The sequence below is a fragment of the Gorilla gorilla genome, chromosome 2, assembly GCF_029281585.2.
Source record: "Gorilla gorilla gorilla isolate KB3781 chromosome 2, NHGRI_mGorGor1-v2.1_pri, whole genome shotgun sequence".
NCBI lineage: Eukaryota > Metazoa > Chordata > Mammalia > Primates > Hominidae > Gorilla > Gorilla gorilla.
Genome location: NC_086017.1, coordinates 74,433,181 through 74,459,936, shown reverse-complemented (window position 1 = coordinate 74,459,936; position 26,756 = coordinate 74,433,181). Strand labels below are relative to the sequence as shown.

General features: G+C 38.5%; 1 protein-coding gene and 1 long non-coding RNA gene across 4 annotated transcripts in view; one reads left to right on the top strand and one right to left on the bottom strand.

Moving 5' to 3' along the window:
* The window catches only part of ADAMTS9 (ADAM metallopeptidase with thrombospondin type 1 motif 9), a 172,612-nt gene that overhangs the window by 75,658 nt on the left and 70,198 nt on the right, over positions 1 to 26,756 (top strand). For both annotated transcript variants that reach the window (XM_031009301.3, XM_031009302.3), the window contains 6 exons: positions 5,510 to 5,629; positions 8,268 to 8,372; positions 8,510 to 8,677; positions 10,383 to 10,652; positions 15,597 to 15,758; positions 18,154 to 18,330. In XM_031009301.3, coding sequence (XP_030865161.3) covers positions 5,510 to 5,629; positions 8,268 to 8,372; positions 8,510 to 8,677; positions 10,383 to 10,652; positions 15,597 to 15,758; positions 18,154 to 18,330 — 1,002 coding nt within the window. The remainder of the gene's footprint in view (positions 1 to 5,509; positions 5,630 to 8,267; positions 8,373 to 8,509; positions 8,678 to 10,382; positions 10,653 to 15,596; positions 15,759 to 18,153; positions 18,331 to 26,756) is intronic.
* LOC109026334 (uncharacterized) overlaps positions 19,058 to 26,756 on the bottom strand; it is a 32,570-nt gene continuing 24,871 nt past the window's right edge. For both annotated transcript variants that reach the window (XR_008678716.2, XR_010132865.1), the window contains one exon: positions 19,058 to 25,743. This is a non-coding gene — a long non-coding RNA (uncharacterized lncRNA). The remainder of the gene's footprint in view (positions 25,744 to 26,756) is intronic.

The following is a 26,756-nucleotide window of genomic DNA, read 5'->3' as shown; positions in this document are numbered from 1 at the left end:
CCTCTATCTTCATTTCCGAATATGCATGCAACAAGTGGAAGCAGTTTTATTATGGCACCCTTACAATTTCTATCACTGATATGGGCACTTTTCTGAATCTTCCCCATTTCATAGCATCCACAGTCCAAATAGCCAATCATGTCTGAATTAATAGGGAGAGTTCACTTACACTTCTAATCTCATCTTCTTTTTGTCTGTATCTGCATAACTTTTAGGGAATAATAAGAGGAGGAGAACACAGCTTAGGGTCACTGTCAAGATCTGAATATAACATCTATTAGAATTGACAGGCCTATTTTTCATCTGTCTCTACACCAGGCCATTCCTAGCACATCTTATAATCAGAGATCTTTTTTTTTCCTTTAACTGAACATGCAGTTCAGGGGAACAGTTTTTTGGAGGTGTTATTTAAGGGTCGTAAATATTCATAGGAGAAATTTTGCAAAATGTAATTCAGCAAAAAGAAGAAAACCAAACCCAGTCCTACCTCTACACTGAAGAAATTAGTTGTTGCTAAGATGTTTATGATTTGCTTCTAATTTTTTTTAATTAATATTGTGACTGTACTCTGCCAATTGTTTGTTTTAATGGAAATGAAACTCACGTAATACAAAATGAACCATTTTAAAGTGAACAAATCAGTGGCATTTAACATATTCTTAATGTTTTGCAACTACCACCTTTACCTAGTTACGAAACTTCATCACCCCAAAAGGAAACCTTGTATACATTAAGCCAGGGGTCCCCAACTCCTGGGTCATGGGCCATGGGCCATGGGCCATGGCCTGTAAAGAACCAGGCTGCACAGCAACAGTTGAGTGGTGGATAAGCATTACCGCCTGAGCTCCACCTCCCGTCAGATCAGCGGCAGCATTGGATTCTCATAGGAGTGCAAACCGTATTGTGAACTGTGAGATCTAGGTTGTAAACTCCTTATGAGAATCTAATGTCTAATGATCTGAGGTGGAACAGTTTCATCCCAAAACCACCCCCACCCACCCCATCTGTGGAAGATGTCTTCCATGAAACTGGTCCTGGGTGCCCAAAAGTCTGCGGACCACTGAACTAAGCAGTTGTTCCCCACCCCAGTGTTCCCTCGGTCCCTGGCAACCACCAGTCTGCATTGTCTTTATGGATTTACCTATTCTGGACATTTCATAGAAATGGAATCATGCAAATTGTGGCCTTTTGTGTCTAACTTCTTTCACATACCACAATGTTTTCTAGATTCATCTATATTGTAGCATGTATCAGTACTTGGCCAAAGAATATTCCATTGTATGGCTATACCAAAATTTGTTTATCCATTTATCCCTCAATGGCCATTTCAGTTGTTTCTACCTTTGGCTATTGTGAATAGTGCTGCTATGAATATTTATTTCAGGCATTTATTTCAGTACCTGATTTCACTTCTTTTGGATGTGTATCTAGGATTGGAGTTGCTAAATCATACAGTAATTCTGAGTTTAACTTTTTTTTTTTTTTTTTTTTTTTTTGAGACAGAGTCTCACTCTGTCGCCCAGGCTGGAGTGCAGTGGTGCCATCTCGGCTCACTGCAACCTCTGCCTCCTGGGTTCAAGCGATTCTCCTGCCTCAGCCTCCTGAGTAGCTGGGATTACAGGTGGGTGCCACCACGCCCAGCTAATTTTTTGTATTTTTAGTAGAGACGGGGTTTCACCATGTTAGCCAAGATGGTCTCTATCTCCTGACCTCGTGATCTGCCCACTTTGGTCTCCCAAAATGCTGGGATTACAGGCCTAAGACACCGTGCCCGTCTCTGGGTTTAACTTTTTAACTACCAAATGATGTTCTACAGCAACTGCATAATTTTGCATTTTTATTATAATATAATACAAGGGTTCCATTCTCTCCACATCCTTGCCAAAATTGTTATTTTCCCTTTTTAAAATTCCAAGTAAGATAAATTTATCTTACTATGGTTTTGATTTGTATTTCCCTAATAACAAAAGATATTGATCATCTTTCCATGTGCTTGTTGGTCATTTGAATATATCTTCCTTGGAGAAGTGTCTATTCAACTTCTTTGCCAATTTTTTAAAAAAATATGAATTGTGTTAATAGTAAAATAAAACTCATAGAATTTCTCTTAACCATTTTAAACGTATAGTTCAATAATGTTCCTTTTCTCATTTTTTGATCTGTTTTTCTCGCTGTTCTTGAGTTGTAGATTCTAGATGTCAATTCCTTATCAGAGATATGATTTGCAAATATTTCCCCCATCCCCTGTGTTGCCTTTTTACTTTGTTGATAGTGTCCTTTAATGCACAAGGTTTTAAATTATGATGTAGTCCAATTTGTCTATTTTCTGTTGCCCTTGTTTGTGATGTCAAAGAAGTCATTGCCGAATCCAATGTCATGAAGCTTTTCTGCCATTTTTTCAAAGAATTTTCTAGTTTTAGCTCTTATGTTTGGGCCACTGATCCATTTTGGGTTAATTATTGTATATAGCATAAGGCAGGATTCCAACATCATGCTTTTGCATGTAGGTATCCAGCTGTCTCAGCACCACTTGCGGAAGAGGCTGTTCTCTCTCCATTGAGTGGTCTTGGCACTCTTGTTGAAAGTCACTTGTCCGTAGATATGTGGGTTCATTTCTGGACTCTAGATTTTATGTCAGTAGTCTATACATCTATTCTTATGCCAGTAGACTGTTTTGATCACTATAGTACGTTTTGAAATTGTGAAGTATGATTCCCCCAGCTTTGTTCTTTTTCAATATCATTTTGGCTATTTGGGGTCTCTTGTCATTCAATATGAATTTGAGAATCCGCTTTTTCATTTCTGCAAAAATGCTATTAGGATTTTGATTGGGATTTCACTGAATCTGTGGGTTAATTTGGGGAATATTGTCACGTTAGCAATACTAAATCTTTTAATCCATAGACATGTAATATCTTTTTGTTTATTTAGGTCTTCTTTAGTTTCTTGAGCAAAGTTTTATAGTTTTTAGTGTAGAAAGCCTTTTACCTTCTTGTTTAAACTTGTTCCTAGGTATTTCATTCTTTTGGATGTTGCTGTAAGTTGAATGATTTTTTTAAATTTACTTTTGGGATTGTTCATTGCTGATGTATAGAAACACAATAGGCTTTTCTGTTTATCTTGTATCCTTCAATGTTGCTAAATTTGTTTGTTAGCTCTAGTAATAGTTTTAATGGATTCTTGGGATTCCAATGTATAGTATGATGACATCTGCAAATAGAATTAGTTGTACTTCTTCCTTCCCACTTTCTTTGCATGTCTTTTATTAATATTTCTTTTTCTTTCCAAATTTCTCTGGCTAGAACTTCCAGTACAATGATGAACAGCAGTGGTGAAAGAGGGCATCCTTGTCATGTTTCTGATCTTGTGGGGAAAAGTTTTTATTCTTCTACTATTGAGTATGGTGTTAGCTATGGGTTTTTTTCCTAACTGCCCTTTATGATATTGAATAAGTTCCCTTTTATTGCTAGCTTTCTGAATTTTTTTATCATGAAAAGATGTTGAATTTTGTCAAATGGTTTTCTTTAATTTAGATAATCACTTTTTTTTCCCATTGTTCTATTAACGTAATGTATTGCATTGATTGATTTTCTTATGTTGAGCCAGCCTTATGTTCCTGGACTAAATCCCACTTGGCCATGATGTACTATCCTTTTAGTATGCTATTGGATTCAATTTGTTAGTACTTTGTTGAGGATTTTTACATCTGTATAAGCAATATTAATCTGGTGTGTGTGTGTGTTGTCTTTGGCTATGGTATTAGGGTAATACTGGCCTCATAGAATAAGTTAGGATGTGTTCTCCTATTCTTTGATTTTTTTTTTCTGAAAGCATTTGAAAGGGATTGGTATTAATGTTTATTTAAATGTTTGGTAAAATTCATGAGTGAACTGGTACAAACTTTTTGAGGAAGCCTTTGATTAATGGTTCAGTCATTTTACTTCTTACATGTCCGTTCATATTTTTTGTTTCTTCTTGAGTCAGTTTTTGTGATTTGTCTGTTTCTGGGCAATTTGTGTAAGTTTGCATGTTTTATCTAGATTCTCTAATATATTGGCATACAATTGTTCATAGTACTGTCTTATAATCTTTTTTATTGCTGTAAGGTCAGTAGACATGTTCCCTCCTTCATTTCTGATATTTAGTAATTAGAGTCTTTTCTCATTTTTTCTTAGTCATGCTAGCTAAAGGTTTATCAATTTTGTTGATCTTTCCAAAAAATCAATTTCTGGTTCTGTTGATTTTTTTCTATTATTCTTCTACTCTCTATTTCATTTATCTCCATTCTAATCTTTATTATTTCCTTCCTTTTCTTGTTTTTTTTTTGTTTGTTTTAGTTTGCTGTTAATTTTGTAGTTCCTTAGGAAGTAAAGTTAGGTTGTGGATTTGAGATCTTTCTTCATTTATTTTTTTTTCTTTATTAGTGTAGGTGTTTGCAACTATAGATTTCCTGTGAACATTGCTTTCATTGCATCTCACAAATTTTCTTATATTCTGCTTTCATTTTAATTTATCTCAAAGTATTTTCTAATATCCCTTATGATTTCTGTTTTGACCTATGGGTTAAGAATATGTAGTTCAGTTTTCACATATTTGTGAATTTTCTAGTTTTTCTTCTGTTACCGATTTCTTGCCTCACTCCATTGTGCTTGTGGGATCTCATTCTTTTAAAACATATCGAGACTTGTTTCGCAGCCTAACGTATGGTCTCTTTTTAAAAAAGATCCCTGCACATTTGAGAGGAATATGTAGTGTGGTAGGTGGGTAATCAGAAATGCCAAAATTGAGTGGCTTCTTTTTTTATTAAGCATTCACCTAGTTTCTGCAAGGTTTTGTTTAAATTCCACAGTTCCAAAAAGTTGATTCCAGTTTTTGCCAGCTTAACAGTTGCTTCAGTGGAGGGACCAATTCTTGGAGCTCCCTAGTCTGCCATTTCTGTGGCATCACTTCCTCTACTTATTGTTTTTAGTCTGCTTTTTATAATCTAACATTTTGCCTTTTAGTGGCTACATTATTTTCCTAACTACCTGTATGCTGTGATATTGAACTTTTGGTTGTTGCATACTTTGGCGGTGTCCAGTTTTTTTGTCTCTTATAAAAATATCGATGCAAACTCCAGTTATTTCTTCAGGATAATTTCCTAGAAGTCAAATAAAATCACAGAGCTCTATTAAGTACCTATTTTAGCCACAGCACTCTGCTAGGTAGTGTGAAAGATGTAAAAATGATGGAGATGCAGTCTGCTCCTTCTAGGAGTTCACAGTTAATGAATTGAACCCCTATAAATATCATTTCAATGGGAGGCAGAAATAATTCCAAGGGTCATCATAATAATGAATCAGTATAATTTGTACAGAGCAGGATTGCCCACTTTGACCTAGTTTATTTGAGCGCCAGCCCTCTGGCCTACTGTGATGGAAGTATTTCTCTCTTGCAGAATGTTACGGGGAAAGTAAGGGAAAGAGAAGATTTGCTGAATTGTATATACCTTTTGTCCTCCTTCTTCCAGTGCAGTGTCACTTGTGGACAGGGATACCAGCTAAGAGCAGTGAAATGCGTCATTGGGACTTATATGTCAGTGGTAGATGACAATGACTGTAATGCAGCAACTAGACCAACTGATACCCAGGTAAGTTTCCTTTGTCCAATTCAGTTATTGACTTTGGGGACCAAGGTACCAAACTGCCCAGCTGTTTAGACAAAATTGAAATCCTTTCATAGATGTCAGTAGAGCAACCAGTAGATTAATTTGTCCAGATTTACCTGTATGTTACATTTATAATCAAATATCTTGTGTCAGTTTTGTTCTTCTCTGGTTATTTGCAGTATATGTAGATTTGCTTTTGATTCCTATTGGATGATGAATGTTGGGTTTGGGGCTCATTTTCTTAAACTCATATTTCTAAAATGATTTCAATGTAGTATTCAGTAACTAGTGTCACATGTTCAGGCGGTGATTTGCTGGAGCTAACTTGTACCAGCTCACAAAAGCCAATCGATAAATTTTGCAGGAGTTTTGCAAACTGATTATTAAGTATAACCATTACTAAAAACTGAAAATATAAACCTATAATTAAATGTATGGTATTAAAAGCAAAGTTTATAAACACTCAGAACTTAACTTATACAATGTACGTATGTGTCTGTATGGTGGATGTACTATGTAAGGGTGTGCTGCCACGTATCTCTCCCCAGCTCTGTGTTCATTGACATCAAGTTCATAGCTTGAAAATGGCCATGATGAGAGTATTTACACCACAGGAATCAGCAAGGGCTACAATTCAGGGCTTAATTTATTATTTGGTTGATTGGTTAGACTTAAGAAAGTAATGGAGAAAATGTTAATGATGCAGATTAAATGTAAAAGAGTCTTGTGTCTGTAGCAGTTACATTGTGAATAGAACAAAAGGATGTGGAAATATTCTTCTAATATCTGAAAGGTATCTGATTCAGCAAAGATATCTTCCACATCACTGGTCAGTGAGTCAAGTTCTGGCCATACATCTTCATCATTCCACTTTCATCCTACCCTTAAACATAAAGAAAATATCAACTAACATTCATGCCTGAACTACACTCATTTGGCAATTACAAACATAGGTGGGCAACAGGTTCAAAAGTTCAGCAAAAATCAACAAATGTATTCTGTGAGAATCAGTTGGCTGTATGGAATTTAAAATAAATAATTGTATATTTTATTGTTATTTCAAAATTGCTATACATCCTTTATATCAGTAAAATTTATAATAAATAAGCATATATATACATATGTATGTGTATGTACATGCATATAATATGTGTGTGTTTGTGTACGCAAAATATCTATAAACACACACACATCTTTTTTCTCAAGAAGCTGGTGGATAACCACTCACCAGCATGCTGTTCTATATGGGCCTTGATTTTGGCATCATGTATGTAAAGAGAATACATAAAGAGAACACTCGGGTTTGCATAGCAGCTTTGCTAATTGCTGAAGATGGCATTTGAACCCGGGCTATTCCCAGAACTCACACTCTGAGTGAAGCCCCATGTGGCTGATGTACTGTCTCCATCCTGAACACCCTCAATCTGCTGCCTTTCAAAGTGTGTTGTTAATGGATAAAGAGTGTTAAAAAATAAATTAATATGGCAGTGCTGTTCATGTTGTCATCATTGATCAATTAACCAACATATGTGACTTATAATAAAAATATATTATTTTATTGAAATGTTCCAAATGATGAATGCCTGGAAAATGTTAGCTATGGCATCTAAAGCAATCATGAACTGAAGACTTGGCTGCTCCCTTTCAGATTCAAAATATATTTCCCTTTAAGTTATTCTATTATATCCATTTGACTATGGGATGGCTCCCACCATTGCAGTATGTGAATAATTTCTTCACTTTGTAAAAAGTTCCCGGTGGCTTTCTTTGGACCAAAAACAGAGGAATAGGCAAAGTCTGGAGCCACGTAACAAAATTTCACATTCCACACATAGATTTTCTAAGGCAAAGATGTCTCAGTCATATTTGACGCCAAGCCCCAGCACTTTTGCACCGTGCCTCAGCACTTTTGCACTGTGTACAGCACACTCAGGCATTTGATGAATATGTATTAAATCACAGGATAATTGCTAACCACTGAGGCTGAGAGTGAATATGAGCAGGTGTGTACTTTTGTTCCTGTTTGCATATCTTGAAATATTACCTGTACACAGATGACCTCAGTTCATAACAGGGACTTCGTCTGCATGATTGAGGGGTGTTATATGAATTCCTGGCATTGGCCAATTGAATACACCTTTTATATCTACATTTGACATTCTGGGATTCTGATGTTATCTTTAGGCAAACTGGGAAAGCAAGTTCATGATTAGCAAATTCTGATTAAGAAATTAATTGAAATGTGAGAACATCATTTGGCCTTCAGAATTTTAAAACGTTAACAACTAATGATTTTAAAATGATATCCTGCTATTTCATGACTTACATGTCCTTTTACAATATTTTCTCTTTTTATACAAACGGATGAATAAATATGGCTTTAAAAATCCTCAAGCTGACCACTGCCCTTTATTAAGGCACCCACAAAGGGACTAAGATTATATCTCATTTTGCAGTTGAAGACATTGGGACTGAGAGATGTCATGTGACTTGCCCAGATTCACACAGAAATCTGAAGCCTTAGAATTCTTAGCCTTTACATTTTTATCCACCATGACCATTAACTTGAAAGTGCATTGACTTGAAAGTGACTTTGTTTTTTTTCCCCCATCACGTCTAGGACTGTGAATTACCATCTTGTCATCCTCCCCCAGCTGCCCCGGAAACGAGGAGAAGCACATACAGTGCACCAAGAACCCAGTGGCGATTTGGGTCTTGGACCCCAGTAAGAAATAGACTGGGAGAAATGGGGAGGGCAGGATGGGGGCTAACATTCTCAGACATGGCTATAGAAAGTGGGCTACTGTCCAGTAAGCAGCCATTCCACGTAACATAACTGCATGATTTTACTCCAACACCCAGTGCTCAGCCACTTGTGGGAAAGGTACCCGGATGAGATACGTCAGCTGCCGAGATGAGAATGGCTCTGTGGCTGACGAGAGTGCCTGTGCTACCCTGCCTAGACCAGTGGCAAAGGAAGAATGTTCTGTGACACCCTGTGGGCAATGGAAGGCCTTGGACTGGAGCTCTGTAAGCCAGTAGATTATTTGGAATTAGGGGGAATGGGGGAAACATTGAGGGGTATGAGGAGTCAGCGGAAGGGGGCGCCACTTGGAAATGTCAATGGGTAATATTTCAGAGCTGGATTTGTCTTACGATTTAAATTGTTCTGCTCCACTTATGTGTAGTTGGCCAAGTGTGCAAGGACTCTTAGCTAAATGTTTAAGGAATGCACATTTTCAAAAAATGGATAAATCAGTTTACAGTCTGCTTGAGTGTCTGTCCTGTTGGGCTGATCAGAAATCCCAGTCTTTACTGAGTCATATTAGTATGCAGTAGGTTTGTAGAGGACCAAAAATGTCAGGAGAGTGAGGGGAGAGGCTCTTACTCTGAGACTAGATTCCTCCTGCATCCTGTGGTCCCTAAAAATCAAGTGGCTCTTGGTTTCCCCTGACAAGAATGGGAAGTGGGAATCCTCATCCAGTGCTGTGAACCTGCCTGCTGTACACCAAGCACTATCTATGGGTTTTTATACAAATAGAACTTTAATCTTTAGGCAGCTTCTTGTTTTCTGCCCTGCAAAAAGCCCAGAGTTCAAGAAATAGATTAGTATAGGTGAGGAGAGGGCATAAGAAGAATGGAGATTAATATCTCAATAAATATCATAATATAGAGAAATTTGAGAGGTGCAATAAAATAGAGCTGTGTACAAACCCAGACCTTGGCATTTACTTGTTGCATGGCCTTGAGCAATCTGGTTTAAGTCCATGAGTCTCAGTTTGCTCTGCTCTTAAAGAAGATGGAAAAGAATACTACTTTACAGGGCTATTGTGAGGATTATTTGAGATTATGTACGTTAAATGCTTAGCAGAAAGTACTACTCAATAAATAGTAGATAATCTCACTCTCATGTCTTGAGCTTCCAAACACTTATCCGTGCATCCATTCATCCATCTGTCCATCCGTCAGTTCATCTTCTCTAAGATCCATCTGCCTACTCACCAGATATTTGTGAAAGCTTGCTAGAGAAAGAGCAGTGAAGAATGAATAATAAAGCCCCTACCTTCATGGAGATTATTCCAATGGATGATCCAGTCAATGAACAAATAAGGAAGTATGTAATATAGCAACAGGTACTGATAAGTCCTAGAAAGAGGTCAAGAGGAGAAATGGAATAGAGAAAGATGGGATGTGCTTTTAGAGAGGGTGCTCAAAAAAGGCCTGACATTGAGCAGGACCTGAGTGAAGTGAGGGAATGACCCGCATGGGTATTTAAGTGGTACAGCAAAAGGTGCAGTAGGTATGAAGTACCTCAGATGGAAGTGTTCTTGGCTTGTTCAGGAAGCATCAGTAAGGCCAGCATAGCTGGAGTGCAGTGAGTGGCGAATGTTAGATGGGTCAAAGGGGTAGTCAGTGGCCACATCATAAAGGGTCTAGTAGATCAATGTAAGGATTTTGGGTATTATTCAAATGAATTGGAAAATCACTGGAAGGAAGGATAGGATTTGACTTTTGTTGTAAAGGGTTATATTTTGTGATTTTGAATACGGAGCTGACAGATTTCTCACTGAAATGGATATGGGATGGGAAAAAAAGAGGAGACAAGGGTGATTCCAAGGTTTTTGGCCTGAGCAATTTGGGAAAGTGGTGGGCCATTTACAGAAATGCACATTCAGGAATTGTCAACCCCTCCACCAAATGACTGACCCTTTCTCTTTCTGAACATTCAACCTAGTGCTCTGTGACCTGTGGGCAAGGTAGGGCAACCCGGCAAGTGATGTGTGTCAACTACAGTGACCACGTGATCGATCGGAGTGAGTGTGACCAGGATTATATCCCAGAAACTGACCAGGACTGTTCCATGTCACCATGCCCTCAAAGGACCCCAGACAGTGGCTTAGCTCAGCACCCCTTCCAAAATGAGGACTATCGTCCCCGGAGCGCCAGCCCCAGCCGCACCCATGTGCTCGGTGGAAACCAGTGGAGAACTGGCCCCTGGGGAGCCGTGAGTATTCCCTGAAGTTCGCTTGCTTCTCTTTCACTTGAGGTTGGGTTTAGGGGAAAAGAGACTAGAAACACCTTTAGAGCATATTTTTTTCTTTACAAGGGATTGACATTGTGCATTTTCATTTGCTTTGAGTAACTCGTAATGGGTTAATTACAGCCCTTGATGATACTGATACTGCCTGCGTCCACCTATAAGCTGTCTTGATTGGGTGGAGAAAGGGGATATCGTGGCTAGGTGATATGATCACATGGCCTCCTGGAGGTACTGTAAATACCATCATGATTCATCCTGGAGGCCACAGGCAGCTCATACCTGTAGGGGAATTAAGAAGACAGAAACTTTTCTGAAAGGGAATTCTTAATGAAAGTCACTTTCCCTTCTACTATTTTCCAGAAGGGTGCAGTCTCAAAGTGGCATGGTTGCTGTGTAATTTGTAGTAGTAGGCCATTGTCCTGGATTAGGGGGAAATACTAGTCTAGGTAAGATTTGTGCTTGGGAGAGAAGTACCCTAACCTTAAGGTTATCAGCACAATCTCTGAGGGAAGATGCCTAGGTTTGATCCAAAGACTTACACTTCTAAATTTGGGGACCTTCTGCAGGTCCCTTCTCCTCTTTGAGCCTCAGTTTTCTTATCTGTAAAATGAGGATAACAATAATTCCTGCTTTCTTGGGTTGCTGTAAGAATTAAATAAGATGATGCAAATAAAGTGCTTTGTGCCCTGCCTGCCACAGAGTGAGAACTTAATAAATGTCGACAGTTGTCTTTATTATTATCATTATCATTGTCCTTCATATTAGGAAGGCCTTGACAAATATCTGATATCAAAGGAAAAGTATGCTTTGGAATGTTTTAAAGTTTTTACTAAATAATTAAAAAAATATATGCTGTGCAATACCAGACATGTTAAATGGAACTGCAGGAGCGGGAGGGTTTTAAAGGATCCTGGGTAGGGACGTAGTTAGGTGTTTACTAATTATTCAGGGGTCTTCTTTTTAATTGTTTACTGTTAGTTTCCTTCTAGTACTACTAATTCTGTTTAATTGTTTCTGGGCTAAAAAGAATTAGAAGGAAGCTGTCTGTTTCCCACCGCGGTTATGTTTCAGTAAATTAGATGTACTTTCTGATGAATACTAATTAGCCACTGAGCATTTGCACCCACTGTCTTTGCTGGTTGTGTGCAGAACAGCTGCCAAGTTGCCCAAGACCCTCGCTATCCCATCCCCCTCTCTTGCTTTCCACTTTTGGGCTTCCTTTGCCTAGATTAGAAGAGATTTCAGTTCTGAGAAAGTAAAAGGTGATCCAAGGAAGTAATCACCGAGTGTCTCATGGTTTTTCCTTGTTGACATAATTCAAAACTCACACATGTGTAGTCTAATGATAGCGCTACGATTTAAAGAAAGCGTTTTAGTGCTGTGCTTATTTAGGACTACATTTGGGGATGATGCATTCCTTTAAGATGGAATGATTCTGCCCTTGGGCAGAGCTCCCAATTAGGGAGGATTAGGTAAGCTTTTTGTGGCGATGGGTAATACCATTCTTTTCCTCATTGTGCCTGTTTTTTGTTTGGATATTTTTTCCCCTAAGTTAAGTGAGGCTGAAGCTGGACAATGTGATTTTCAGCCCTAGCTTGACGTGTCTGACCTATTCCCAGGAAGATGAAGGATGTACGTCATCTTTGCATTGCATTGCATGGTACCCAAACTGTACATGGTCTTCCTGCCTTCCATGGCAGAAAAGGCAGCAAAGTGTTATAAACACTGGGGAATGGGAATCAAGTTTTTCAGTGGTTTCTGGAGTAAAAACTTCATTTTATAATAGATTTCTGTATACACTTGAGCAAGGTGTGTTAGCAATTAGGAGTTTTGCAAAAAAAAAAAAAAGAACAGAAACTGACTCAAGTGAAAGAAAAACAAACAAAGCTGTTCATTTAGCCACAGTAGGGACAGGGACCAGAGCATCTTCAGGGCCCTATCTCAGGGGCTGGCAAGTTTTGTCTGCAGAGGGCCAGATAGTAAATCTTTTCAGCTGTGTGAACCATACAGTCTCTGTCACAGCTAATCAGCTGTGTGTTGCAGCACAAAAGCAGGCATAGACAATATGTAAATAAGTGCACATGGCTCTGTTCCAATAAAACCTTATTTCTAAAAACAGGTGGCCGCACACATTTGGTCTTTGGGCTGTGGCTTGCCAACCCTTGATCTAGATAGAGGGGTAACTAAGGGATAATTTCTTTAGAGAGTTTCTGTCTTAATGAATCTCTTTTAAGCCTTTGCCACTCTTGAGTTATTCTGCTGAGGATTCAAATTCCCAGGAAAGTCCGGTTGCCCACCTCTGACCACAATAGGGCAGAGTGTCTTAATTGATAGACCAAGATGGCATCTGCCATGAGGAGGAATGTTTTCTTAAAGGAAATTGAGCTTCCAGATGTAAGGAAAAGGATGTTGATTTGAGCAGTTAGAAAAAAACAAATGTCTGTCTCCCTTTGCTTCTCTAAAGGCCATTCTCCTTTATTTTGTCCATTGTGGATGACAAATTTCAAGTACGTTTTACTAATAGATACAAAGTTTGTTCAAATAAATGTTTACCTAAGAAAATGTTGTCATTTAAAGAGGACAGGGACTTTGTTAACAAAAGTCCAGACTGAAAGTCTGCAACATGGAGGAACGGAACTAAGAATCCCTGTTAATCAAATAATGGCAAAGTTAGACCTGGAGAAAGGTTATGTACAATACTTCATCTGTCTGTGGCAATGTAAAGACCCAAGCAGGCTCAGGATTCAGACAGCTCAAGAATGTGCAGTGCAACTGCTTGGCCCAAGCTGAGAGCTATCACCAGCACTTCAGTTGGATTCTCGGTAGGAAGCATCCAGTCACTCCCTGGGTGGCCAGTGGATTGCTTGACCATGGATCAGGTGTTCATCCTTGCACCCATCAGCCATATTGGAGAGAGAATACCATGGAGTTTCTAGAGCTGTTCCTTCCAGAATCTTTAACTGGACCAGGTAGCAAATCCTGTGACCAGCACTATGGAAGGTAATAGGGACACAAGTTAAAACATTGAGCCTTTCCTCAAGCAGCCTGCCATTTTACTGGGGCAATAAAGCTGACAGGTGACATAATAAAGGAATGATACAAGATTATATTATCAAGGAGAAAACTCGAGGACCAAGATATAGATGACAAATCTATTTATACCATGAAACGCCCTTCCTAACATTTAAAATTCTGGTCCCCAAACAAAGCTAATTAAAATAATAGTTCTCTGTTTTTTATTATGTACTAAGCTGCTTAAAAGTAGGAAGGTAGGAAGTAAGGCCAGGCATGGTGGCTCACCCCTGTAATCCCAGCATTTTGGGAGGCTAAGACAGGAGGATTGCTTGAGGCCAAGAGTTCGAGACCAGTTGGGGCAACATAGTGAGACCTTGTCTCTACGAAAAATTTTAAAAATTTACCCAGGTGTGGTAGTGTACACCAACGGTCTCCAGCTATGCAGGAGACTGAGGTGGGAAGATTGCTTGAGCTGAGAGGTTGAGGCCGTAGTAACCTGTGATCGCACCACTGTGTTCTAGCCTGGGTGACAGAGCAAAACCCCACCTCAAAAAAAAAAAAAAAATAGGAAATGAATATTTTGAGATTTAGAGTAAGTATACCAGAATCATTAAAGATAGAGGTAACATTTTTATAACTTGAAAAATACCTAAATATTTTCTCAAGAGGAACTAATAAATCTATTATCCAGCTCTACATTAAAAAATTAAACACAATATAAAATGAAAGTGTAGGTACTGATTTAAAAACACTTATAATTTGACCAGCATGGGCAGGGAAATTAACAGTGGTCCAGTTCAATAAGCAACAAAATGAATTCACATCTTGATACAGAAGAAGCTGACCGGCAAGAAGCAATGTTTGATAGAGCCTGTTTTGAAATAACACTGATATGAGCTACAATTAGCTAGAAAGCAAAAATCAGCCTTCAGAACCTGGAACTAACAACATACTTGCAAATGCAGTTTGAGTCTTGATAAATCGTGAGAAATACATTGCTTTGAGGACCAGATGATTATTTTATAGGCAAACTGATTTTACAAGGGTCAGAGTAAAGGACACTAGCAAACATTTTGGGTTTAAAAAGATAAAGAAGTTATGGAAAGAAGAAAACACTTCAGGTGTAAATAAGTGAACTATGAGAGGCTTGTATGGGGAATGAAATGAAATGCAAACATAACACCATGACAAACCATGAAAGAGAGGGTGTTAGGCTGAAAGCATGGCCGAAGAGAGGTTTGTCATGATGAAATTCAATTAAGTTCATTGGGGAAGTAAAAAATAAATAAAACAAGTCTTACTACCATTAGCCACCGAAGTTCAGGCTGTTGTAAAGAGAGAGAAAGGAACATTTTGTCTGCTAGGAAATGATGTCTAAATGACATTCCATGATGTTTTCCTGGAGTAATTGAATGAGTTCATACAGAAGCTTAATTTCAACAACTGGCAATTCATTAGGCATGTAATTTGACCTCCACGTTGAAAGGAAAATCAAATATTGGTTCTAAATAGGCACTTGAAGTTTTGAAAAGAATTTCCAAATAAACTGTGGTGTCCATCAACACCTCTGTACCTCTTAGAGATGCAGAGGGGATAAAGACAGTAAGTGGCCTGCTTTGGAAGTCACATTAGGCATTTATGGAACCCCTGTAGAGGGCCTGAGGCACGCCAGAAGAGAAGAGACATTTCTGCCCTCCAGGTGTGTCTATAGGATGTGTACATGAAACAGCCCCACAATGGGGAAGTTCTTGGGTTTTCCTGATTGCTTTTTGTCCTTCGTGGATGACTTGAGAATGCTTTTCAGCACATTTGTCTTAACCTTTCAACCAGCTGCTTTTGTGTCCCTAAGATGGAGATTGAGGTGGGGATTAACTTGTCGACTGATGTGTTTAGTGTTCCAGTACCTGTGCTGGCGGATCCCAGCGGCGTGTTGTTGTATGTCAGGACGAAAATGGATACACCGCAAACGACTGTGTGGAGAGAATAAAACCTGATGAGCAAAGAGCCTGTGAATCCGGCCCTTGTCCTCAGTGGGCTTATGGCAGCTGGGGAGAGGTGAGAGTGAACTATCCGTCTATAGATACAGAGGAATTGTGTTAACCAAACTGTATTTATCATTCAGATTTTATTTTCGAGGAGAAGAACTAGCTCTAGTAGAAGCTTCTGGGGTGGGGATTAACTAGGAAACCTGTCTTCTTAACTTCTGGACTATTTTAAAGTGTTCCTATTACCACTAAGAGACAGTTTGGGTACACAGGTGAGGAAAATTCGGTGAGAATACAGATAAATACTGGTTTAAGTTATTTGTTCACCTCTGATGAATAAAAAATAGATGCTTTTAAAGTGATTGAAAATATGTGTTAAATCGGTCCATGGAAGTCTTGCCCTCTTCTTCATAGTTTTTGGGTGTTTGTGTTATGCCCTGTTCCCATGGCATAATGTCTCCCAACATTCCAAGTCCCTAATGAAGCCAGATTGAATAGGTGTTATAATTCCTGTGAAAGATGATGTATTTTTATTGCAGAAGTGAGTAGTTAGCTGTTTTCTCAAATATGGAATTATTTAGCTGCTACCTTTTCAGGGTTGCCTGTGACGACTGATAAGGGACGACTTAGTATTGGAAGCTGAGAAAACCGTGTCCTGTTCTCAGCTCTGGCTCTTAAAAGTTTTGTGACCTTGGCAAATAATGTAGTATCTTTGGCAAATATTTATATCCTCATCTGTAAATAAGGATAGTAATAGCACCAACTTCTTAGTATTTATGACCATGATATGAGGTAGTATCTATCAAATGCGTAGCACATAGCCTTTAATCAATTAACTGCTACTATAGTGTAGTAATAATTAATGTTAAGAATAATTATTAATAATACTGTGATTAAGTGGGGGTTTGAGCCCCTATTATACATAGGGCCTAGATGCTTATTGTTTTGTGTTTAATTAACTAAGAATATATCTCTCTATTCTTGAATCCACAGGGAGAGCACATATTTAAAGTTTGTTGAGTTGTTCTGTCTTGACTATAACATTTATCAAATAAAACACGAGAAATAACACTTTGGAGGTCCCAGTGCCAAGGGGGGAGAAAGACAAATGAGATTGATGGGCATGTTAGTCCACATCCTTGGCTGAATGAAGTCACGTGTCCACATTTCATGGTTTCAGCCATATAACCTAGTAGTCATAGGCAGTCATAACGGGATTATTGTTGACTTTCATTGACAGTTATGTCATTCTGGAGAGCTTTGTTGAAAGGAAAGAAAAGGGAATGAGGCTTTGTGACTCATGTATTGTGGATTTCCCAAAACCTCCTCGCAAAGTTCTGTCCTGTGGGGCCTGTGATTAAGCTTCTGTAATTGGATTCAAGCCAGGAGAGTACACGAACTTGCTGGGATGCTTTGCTGTCAGCACAGACCAGATCATTCCAAATTCTGTGGGAGATCTGGCCTTGACACAGCAGGGAAACCAAACGTCAGTGTTGCTGGATTTGAGTGCAGCATCACTGTCCAAGAAATACAACGTGTTCCTGCCTCAGAAGTTTAGATCTAGCCAGGAGTCAGAACCTTATCCAGCGTTCCCACCATGCTGTTTGTTCATCCAAGGGGAAAGTCATAGTTGTCCTCACATTCAGAGATACAGTAAAATAGGTTAGTGTCATAAAGGGCTATGGAGACGGAGTCAGAGAACAGCCAAGGATTGGTGACAGCTTCTTAAAAGTTGCCAGAAAATAGAACCAGTTAAGTCATTATCTCCTTTGTTTGGTATTGGGTAGTTTTTGTTTGTTTATTTTTGTTTTGTTTTGGTTTGGTTTGGTATTTCTCAAAGAATCTTTGTTGGGAGGCCGAGGTGGGAGGATCATGAGCTCAGGAGATCGAGACCATCCTGGCTAACACGGTGAAACCCCATCTCTACTAAAAATACAAAAAATTAGCCGAGTGTGATGGCACACGCCTGTAGTCCCAGCTACTCGGGAAGCTGAAAGACAGGAGAATCACTTGAACCTGGGAGGCGGAGGTTGCAGTGAGCCGAGATCGTGCCACTGCATTCCAGCCTGGGTGACAAAGCAAGACTCCGTCTCAAAAAAAAAAAGAAAGGATCTTTGTTACTTGCTAACAGATTGGACTTGATCGAGTTAATTAACCTCCCTTCACCTTAATTGCTTCATATATAAGATGGGGCAAATAATTACACTCCTCTTGATTAGATAATATATGCAAAAGTCCTCGGTGCAAGTTAAGAGAAAGCACTTAATAACTAATACCTGCCATTAAGGTAGGAGAGCCTTGGTCTGTTTTATGTATCACTATTGGTAATTCACCTTGGTTCCATCTGTCAGAGGCTTACCTTGCCCAATGCCATAATTGAGTTTGGCTAAGAAATTAGGGAGAAAGAAAATTTGTCATTGGCCTTTCAGACAAAATAACCGCAGCCTTCCTTTTCCTTCTTCCAGTGCACTAAGCTGTGTGGTGGAGGCATAAGAACAAGACTGGTGGTCTGTCAGCGGTCCAACGGTGAACGGTTTCCAGATTTGAGCTGTGAAATTCTTGATAAACCTCCTGATCGTGAGCAGTGTAACACACATGCTTGTCCACACGACGCTGCATGGAGTACTGGCCCTTGGAGCTCGGTACGGCCCTAACTATTCATGTTTGTTAACAAAACTATCTAATTACAAGGTATTCTGGGACATTCCTCTGTGGCAGATAATTGTCACACTTACAAGGACATCCCAGAAACTCTGCTATAAATAGTCTATTATTTTCTCCATATTGGCACATAATAGAATTAACTTTTTATGATATTGCCAAAGTGACTTTAAAGAATAAGTGTACCTCATACAGGACCTGGTGCCAAGAAGTAGCTGCCTTTTCTTAGCCTAAATACACACACACACACACACACACACACACACACATAGTGATTTTAACAGACAACTCAATAGCACACATTCTTTCCGTTTCTAAGCTGTAGTAGTTTTGACTTTTTGGGAAAGATACCTGCTTATTGAAGCCAAAGCAATTTTTCTTCAGTGACTGTAATTTGCCTGTGTGATTCGGGTACAGCTCTGAACATAATTTTTACAAAGTCTGTGCCCACAAAATAGACTAAAATCATTTAAAAATGCAAAAGACCAAAAATGGAACAGGTGACCTGGTGCCTTTTAGGGTGTCGGAAATGTTCTCTCTCTTGCACAGAGACAGGAAGCCCATTTGGGACTATTTTTTGCTTTGGTCCTAGTCTTCCTTTGCTATCTGCTTAGCCAGCAGCTGACATGGTGAGACAGGTTTGCCACTGCAAATATGATGCAAACTTCTGGGGCAGCTCTTGGCAAACAGAAGCATCAGCTGTGTCAAAACAATACTTTGGCTGAGTTGTGCCCATAAGCTGTGGAACCGTTAGGGCTGTTTCATGTAAATAGAGGAAAAATGGTCCTGTAAATACATTAATTGCACTGAAGCTGAATTTAGTATTGTATTAAGTCATATCCAGAATGTTTTTTTACCCAATATGGTTCTCAGAAGTCTTAACCATCCCTGAAACCAGCTAAAGAGCAGATTAAGTGAAGTGACATGGTTAATACCTGTTGACATTTCTAAGAGTCAAGGGTTTCAATGGCTGGGGTTGTGTCTGCAGGTGTAACACTAACTATATAATCACCATACTTTGTATTAAGTAGAAATCTAGAAGAATTTGGAGCATTATCTCCACTGGTACTATTTAGCTGGACTGTAAGTATTTTCTTCCATAACTTAAGAAACGCCACTCTGAGTCAGAGAGCTCCGGTCTGTTGTATCTCTAGTCAGTTCAGCAGGAGCATTTTCCCTACAATAATGGCACCTTCCCCAGATGAACATTTTTGAATATCAGAAATAACCTTAGAATCTCAGGAACATCTTCTGACATTCCCAACTTCCCTCATCTCCTATTATATATTATTTTTCATGAAATTCCCTCTTAAGCTCATTGTATTATCACCCAGTTCACTAGACCAACAGCAATACCAGTACCAGAGTTATGTTTTAGAAAGTCTACTAGCTCTCCACAAAGTCGTAGTTCATTAACTTTGACCCAAAGAAAAAAAAAATCTCTTAACCCTTAGGAAGAAACACACAAGCCTATTTATTGCATGTTCTTGTGGTTTGGTGAAAAAAAGAAACCTGCATTTCTCTTCCCAGACTCAATTCCACTGATCATCTCAGTTCCATTGATTATTCTATATTTACCTCTCCAGGAAGAATTATTTGGGAAAACGGGGAAAAACATAAGTCTTAGAGAATTATAAATTAATTTCCATGGTATTCTCTTCCTTAAACACTTTCTAAATACACTAAATTTTTTTTCACACAGGATCACTACCCTCCCCTGCAGATATTTTAAGAGCATAAATGTTTAAATTTGAAAACATGAACTGCTAATTATTGTAACTGAAAACATAAGGTTTATTTCATGTAGTTGTTCTCCTTGGGCCTGCACACAGTTCTCTGAAACAGAGGAAGAAAGAGAGAGAGAGAAAGAAATTATAATGCTCTAGTATGCACAGAAGCAAGTGCATGCATTTTTAAAATCATTTTGCTGCCTATATGATTTCAGTGGTTTCTTTATAAAGTGATCATTATTCAAATATGCGAAGCCTCTACAGTCTAAGAGAAAGGCCACTTCTGCAAGGCTTTTAATTGTGATCTTAAAAAATTAAATCAAAAGCATTCTCTTTAAAATACCTTTGTAATATATTACTTTTCCTAAATATATGAGTGAGAGGGCAGTCTTTCAGATTCTTACTGTAGAGTTTTGATTTTAATTGTATGTTTATTTCTGTGGATGCTTTGGTATAATATCTTGGTAATTCCAAATGTAAGCATACCTCAGTAATTGTGTTAATAGCCATAAAGCCACTTCCATGGTGCTTCATCATTGTAACTGACGGTGAAACTAACAACAATAAAAAGTATGTTGGAGGTGCTAACATGTTGCTTTCAACAGAAAGCAACTTAGATTTATTAGGGACCAAGGGTAGCAATTAATCCTTCTGCCTGGTTGCTTTCTCTCTCCCAGTACTCCCATGCATTAGATGATGTCAAGAAGCAACTGCTGCTGTGTGAATTAGCCTTCTCCAAGGTCAAAATGGAGATAGCCTACTTCAACACTTGTTACTAAAGAGCAGTATTTAGGAAAGAAACCCCAAATCACTATTAATATAGCTTCCAGCGTCCCTAAAATGAAGCTTCTGTGAACCTAGGGTTTAAGTCACCATCTTAGATCAGCCATTGGTTCTGGCTCAAGTCATTGCGGATTTAAGAATCGTGATGGTGAGAAATACCCTCCAGAAATTCAACCTTTTCTATCCTTTTTAAAATGGGCCTTTGGACTCTTTTTTTGGTAATGTTTGTTTTTGAAATAAGGTTCTTTTTTTTTTTTTGAGACAGAGTGTTGCTCTGTTGCCCAGGCTGGAGTGCAGTGGTGCGATCTCGGCTCACTGCAACCTCCTCCTCCCGGGTTCAAGTGATTCTCATGCCTCAGCCTCCCAAGTAGCCGGGATTATAGGTGCCCACCACCACACCTGGCTAATTTTTGTATTTTTAGTAGAGACGGGGTTTCGCCATGTTGGCCAGGCTGGTTTCAAACTCATGACTTCAGGTGATCCGCTGCCTTGGCCTCACAAAGTTCTGAGATTACAGACATGAGCCACCATGCCCAGCCTGAAATAAGGTTCTTAAACTCACATGCCTTTCAGTCGACTCCTGCAGTCAGTCCCAGGAGGACACTAAGTAGTCAATGCATATGTCCTATGACTTGAGGAGTAAATTGGAAAGAGACCTCTATACTGTCAAACCACAGCAGAAAGTAGGCTAAAAATCCAGAGCGTTCTAGAGAAAGCTAATTCATCTAGATAATCACAGATTATAAGTCTGCTAGGTGATACCATGTATCCAAGATGGGTCTTCGGTGTTCCTTTGTGCATTGCCCTGTCAACCTGCTTGCTGATCACCTTGGAAACTGTGCTTCTCCTTAGGAGAAATTGCTTGTTTGGGTTTTTCATGACAAACCTAAGAATGTTCTCTGAGCCTTGCTTTAGGTGCATTGGAATAATGCTTGTCGACCCAAGTAATGAGAATTTATGAGCTCATGAAGGAATTGTGCTTTTGTTTCTGCCTGGCTAACTTATGAATTTTTGTCTACCTCATTTTCGTATTAAAGTTTGCAGCTTCTGTAGGTAGGAAGAGAAAATGTTTGATACCAGTATTTTATAACCTCACTGCTTCTCTCCCTAGAAGGAATAAAGATTGTAAATATCACTACCATATTTTCTAAACACAGTTTTAAGCAGCCACACCTAGAATTTTCTGAATATTTTGAGCAGTACAGATTTCTATGTGTTATATAATAAAGCATATTTATTTTTTCATGTTATTTAATTTTATATACAATGTTTAAAAAATCAGTGTTTATCAGCAGACTGTAAAGGCAAGTAGGCTCTGTGGATTAGAAATGAATGTATATGTTTCTTTCGGTTTTAAAAAGATACATTTTAATTTTGTAAATTCCCTCCAACCTGTACAACCCCTCCCTCAAATCTGAATAGCCAAATATCTAGCTTTGTGTAATTAGACAGCTTCAAGTATGTATTTTAAAGGGATACTTTAAAAACATATTTCTGAGTTGGAAATGATGCTTAGATTTATAAACAAAAATATATGAGGCTTAACATTTTGTTGGGTATTTTTTCTTTTCTAATACTGTTGTCCTGAGTTATTGAGTCTCAACTATGAAATATGCATGCTCCATTTATTGAATTTGTAGATAATGATAAATTATAGCCAGAAGACAAAAAAAGGTGATTGGAAGAAATGGTTCTGAACACATAAGAGACAGCTAGGTACAGGAAAAAGCAAACCTAATGTGCATAAATTTGATTACACTTTATTCTGTGTGTTCAGATAACTGTAAAAGGCTTACAGCATTTGTCAATTTTGTTATTTGTTCACTGCAATACATTTCAGAAAGCATTTCTTATTAAAGGAAAATAAAGTACTACAACAACTACCTTGGAAGTTTCAAGAGAGCCTACCCTTTTCAAAAAATACCTAAATCATAAAAATGTCCCGGAGGCCTATTGATACCTCATCCTCCTCCTGAGCCTCCTTTTTGCAGTATAGGTTATTATGGTATTCATGGGTGAAAGGACCAAGGTAAGGAGGGTCCCTATATGAGTTAGGGTTTATTTTTAATAAGGTGAGAAATAAGATAACTTCTCCAAAGGAAATGACGATAACAATAGCTAACGTTTGCTGTGTGTTTACTGTATAACAAGCCAAATTAAGCAAATGCACATCACATTAACCCTCTTGTTTTAACCCATGAGGGAGGTGCTGTTAGGAACCCATTTGACTAGCCAATAATCTACTTCAGTGATAGGACCTCGTCGTTAGGGTACTGACTATTAATATTGTTTTGGCAGAAAGAAACAACCTACGTTCAGAATTAACTTTTAGGTTCCTGTTTATATTCCATAAAGGATGTGCCTAAAACTCAAACTTCATTTAGCCTCAACATTATTTAGCTAATTATGACATTGTCCATTTGATTCCAGCAAAAGAAAATCCAAATTCATTCCTGTTATTGGTAAATTCCCATAACCAGCAATTACAAAAGCTTCAAACAACTGTTGTTTAGGGAATGGCAAAATATTCCTCTCTTTCATTTTACAGATACATTTTTAGCCAGATTAGGAGGATGATATCAAGATTTTGACTATAAGGAATATCACATTAAATGCATATGTATTTTTTATAAATATGATACTTTTACTACAATGAAGACATGTTTAAACATATTGCTAGCATCTTTAGAAAATAAGAGCCACATTATTTGGCTGTATCAGTATGGAGTATAAAAAATAAGATAGTTTTTTGTGGAACAAAGTGTTATCACATACAAATTTACAAAGTTTACCTTAGTTCTGTGTAGCACTCATCTCTAATGTGTTCAGAACAATCAAAATACTTGCCTGCATCTATTTCACTGGAGACAAAACTTAGCAGGCTTTTAATAATCTTTTTTCAGTATTTACAGAGATTGTATGCCCATGAAAGACTGATCCTGCCTTCTGATGCTATTTTGTGGTAGCTTGACAGGTTCTATTTTCATGGATTTAAAAAGTCCACAGGTTGGGGGAGCAGGGTTAGGAGTGTTATTGGACTCTGAGGAGGAGTCCAGGTCCTCTCCCTCACTCTTGTTGTGGAGTTGCCCTTCTGGAATGGAAAGAAATAGAAACTTTGGAATGTGGAGTGGGAGGTAGAGGTTGAGTCCAAGCATAATTGGCTAGGAGGGAATCCTGGTGATTAGTGATGGCAGTTGAGGAAGATTTATTTTAATGCCAGGGGTTGGGGGTTGGGGCAGAATAAAAAAACTCTGGGTTGTTTCTTTAAAAAAAAAAAAATCAATTTTTAACAAATACTTTCTAAGTGCCTACTGTAGGCCAGGGACTGTTCCAGGTGCTAAGGATACAGCAGTGTACGAGTTAGAGCTCTTTGTTCTAAGGGAGCAAGAGAAATTTTAGTATTAAATCAATACTAAACAAATGTAATTAAAGAACTGATGCTTTGGTTTTCCTGGCAGCTTCGCCACCACCATAAAAATAAAAATACAACTTGCTATTAGGGTAGGTACCTTCATGGACACTGCTGATGTTTATTCAGTAAGTATAAATTAGCAACTTTATCTTTGCTTTTAAACGTGCAACTGGCCAGTCATTTTAAATGACAGATGCTGCCTGGCTGATGGAACAGAACTTTTAAAAACCTCCTATTGGAGAATATGCTTCCAATCACCATTCCATTAGAACCCAAATGTGAGTTCAGTGGTCTGAGAGCCAGGATGAGTGGAGAACCTAATCTTCTGCCTTCTCCCTGCTGGGTCCTTGGCCTCCACACAAGGTGGAGAGTTGTGGTCTGAGGGTACTTTTTCCCTTTGTTATTTAATGGGTACCAATTAAAAGATGTGGAATGTGCGGATCTCCACACCATCTTCTTTGCTTGTTGCTGTTGTTTTCTCTAAAGTGGGATCATTGTCATGAATGGTTTTACAACCATAATCTCTCTTTCCTGAAATTTATAAAATAGAAAATTGGCAGCCAAGGAAAGCATGTCCAGGGGTAGTATGGAAGATGACTCATGTAGGCTGAACCCAGAAATCCATCACTCTTAGCAAGATCTGCATCCCCTTTCTCTTATGAGAAAGAGCTTATGCCTTGGCCAAAAGAATCTAGTAGCTTTCTGCAGCGATGTAAATGTTCTCTATTTTTGCCTTCCTTTATGGAAGCCACTAGTCACATGTGGTTAATACTGAGCACTTGAAACATGGTTAAGTGACAAGGAAACTGCATTTTTAATGTAATTTTTTAATTACTCTAAATAACTACCTGTCGCTGGTGGCTACCATATTGGACAGGGCAACCTCAGGCAACAGGACATCTCTAACAATTAATAACAAACTAGCAAATAAATCAATAAATTTATAAAAATAAATTGGGGAGAAAAACCGTATTCCACATGTAAGGGGTTCCCCCATAGGATGCCCATGCATCCGGTGATTAGCATTCTCTTGCCTTTCTTGTGTTTCGTGCCTTTGTTTTGGAAAACTTCAGTGGGTGTTCCTTGACAGCTGGGCATTAGAAAATGCAGAGGACAGTGAAAAGATGGCCTATCAGAACCAGAGGTCTTGAGAGTAGTAACTCCAGGGCTTCATTGTAAAAGCAGCTGTTAAAACAAACTCTCCTCTGTGAATCTCAGAGTTCAAGTTCATCGTGGCCATAAGTTCAGTTAAGGAGAAAGCATGTTTATGTGTTCAGTGGGTTGAAAGGGCAAGGCTTGATTGATGCTTTTTAGGAGACGGCAAAAGTGGAAAACACCAGGTAGCCACCTTGTAGAAGCTTGAATTCCAGGAGATCATTCCCTCTTTGAAGGAAAAGTTTCAGGAAGGCAGCTTTTCATATTCATTGAACCCAGTAGGTGAAGGTTGAGCAGATTAGCTTTGCAGGGCTCTGTTTCAAAGACACATCAGAAGAAACCGAGTTGAGGCAATGTCTCTCCTCCATGACTGTAAATGTAGTCATTTAATTTTGCAAAACTGAATGTCTACAGTGTCAAAAAAAAAAAAAAACCTCTTATTCATTTACATTTTTACTCTGTACTGAGGGCCCCAAGAAATTTAAATTTATGCAACAACATTGACTGCAAATTGACTGATAATTGTCATCAGTTCTCTTTCTCAGTGGCCAGATAGAGTGTTTTCCCCCTGTTTAGGGCAACATCCTGAATTAAATTATAATCTGACAGATGGTCTGTTTTTAGAAGCACTGATTAATCTACTATGCTCACTCTCAGGTTGTCTATGCACTAAAATGAGAAATAGTTCAAATGATTCTCCCTAAGCCATTTTCTTCTGAAATATCTCAGAAAGTGAATGAATTGGTAGCTTCAGTTATCCACAAAGGAGCAGATTTTTTTCCCCACTTAATTTTTCACACGATGTGTTTCCTCCCATAATTATAGGGAGGACTTTGATTTTTTTTTTATTATAACAACCACTTACATTTTGGAACATTTACTTTGTGCTCAGAATTATGCTAAACAATTCACCCACGTTTGTCTAACTTAATCCTCTCTACTTGATGAAGTCAGCACCATCAGAGAAGTTGCTTAGTTGATCTCACTGCTCAGTAGTGGTCTCTAGGTCTCACTGCTGGGAAGTGGCTGAACCAGGATTTGAACTTAGGATTTTTTGAATTTTAAGCTAGTGGTTTAAGCCAAGATATAATCCCCTCATCTCATTGTTTAGTTGATGAAATGGTAAAATGTAACCTGAGTGGAAAGGGTATGTCTACAATGTAGGATTTTATGTTATCCCAGAGTGTAACTATTAATATTTGAAATGTTCTGAAGCTAACTGAGCCATTTACAAGTTTTGCTTAGGGGATAAGCAAAGAAAATTGGGAATGAATATAAGAAAATTGTCTTAAACCAAGTAAAAGAGCAAGATTTGGGGTTTTCAGAA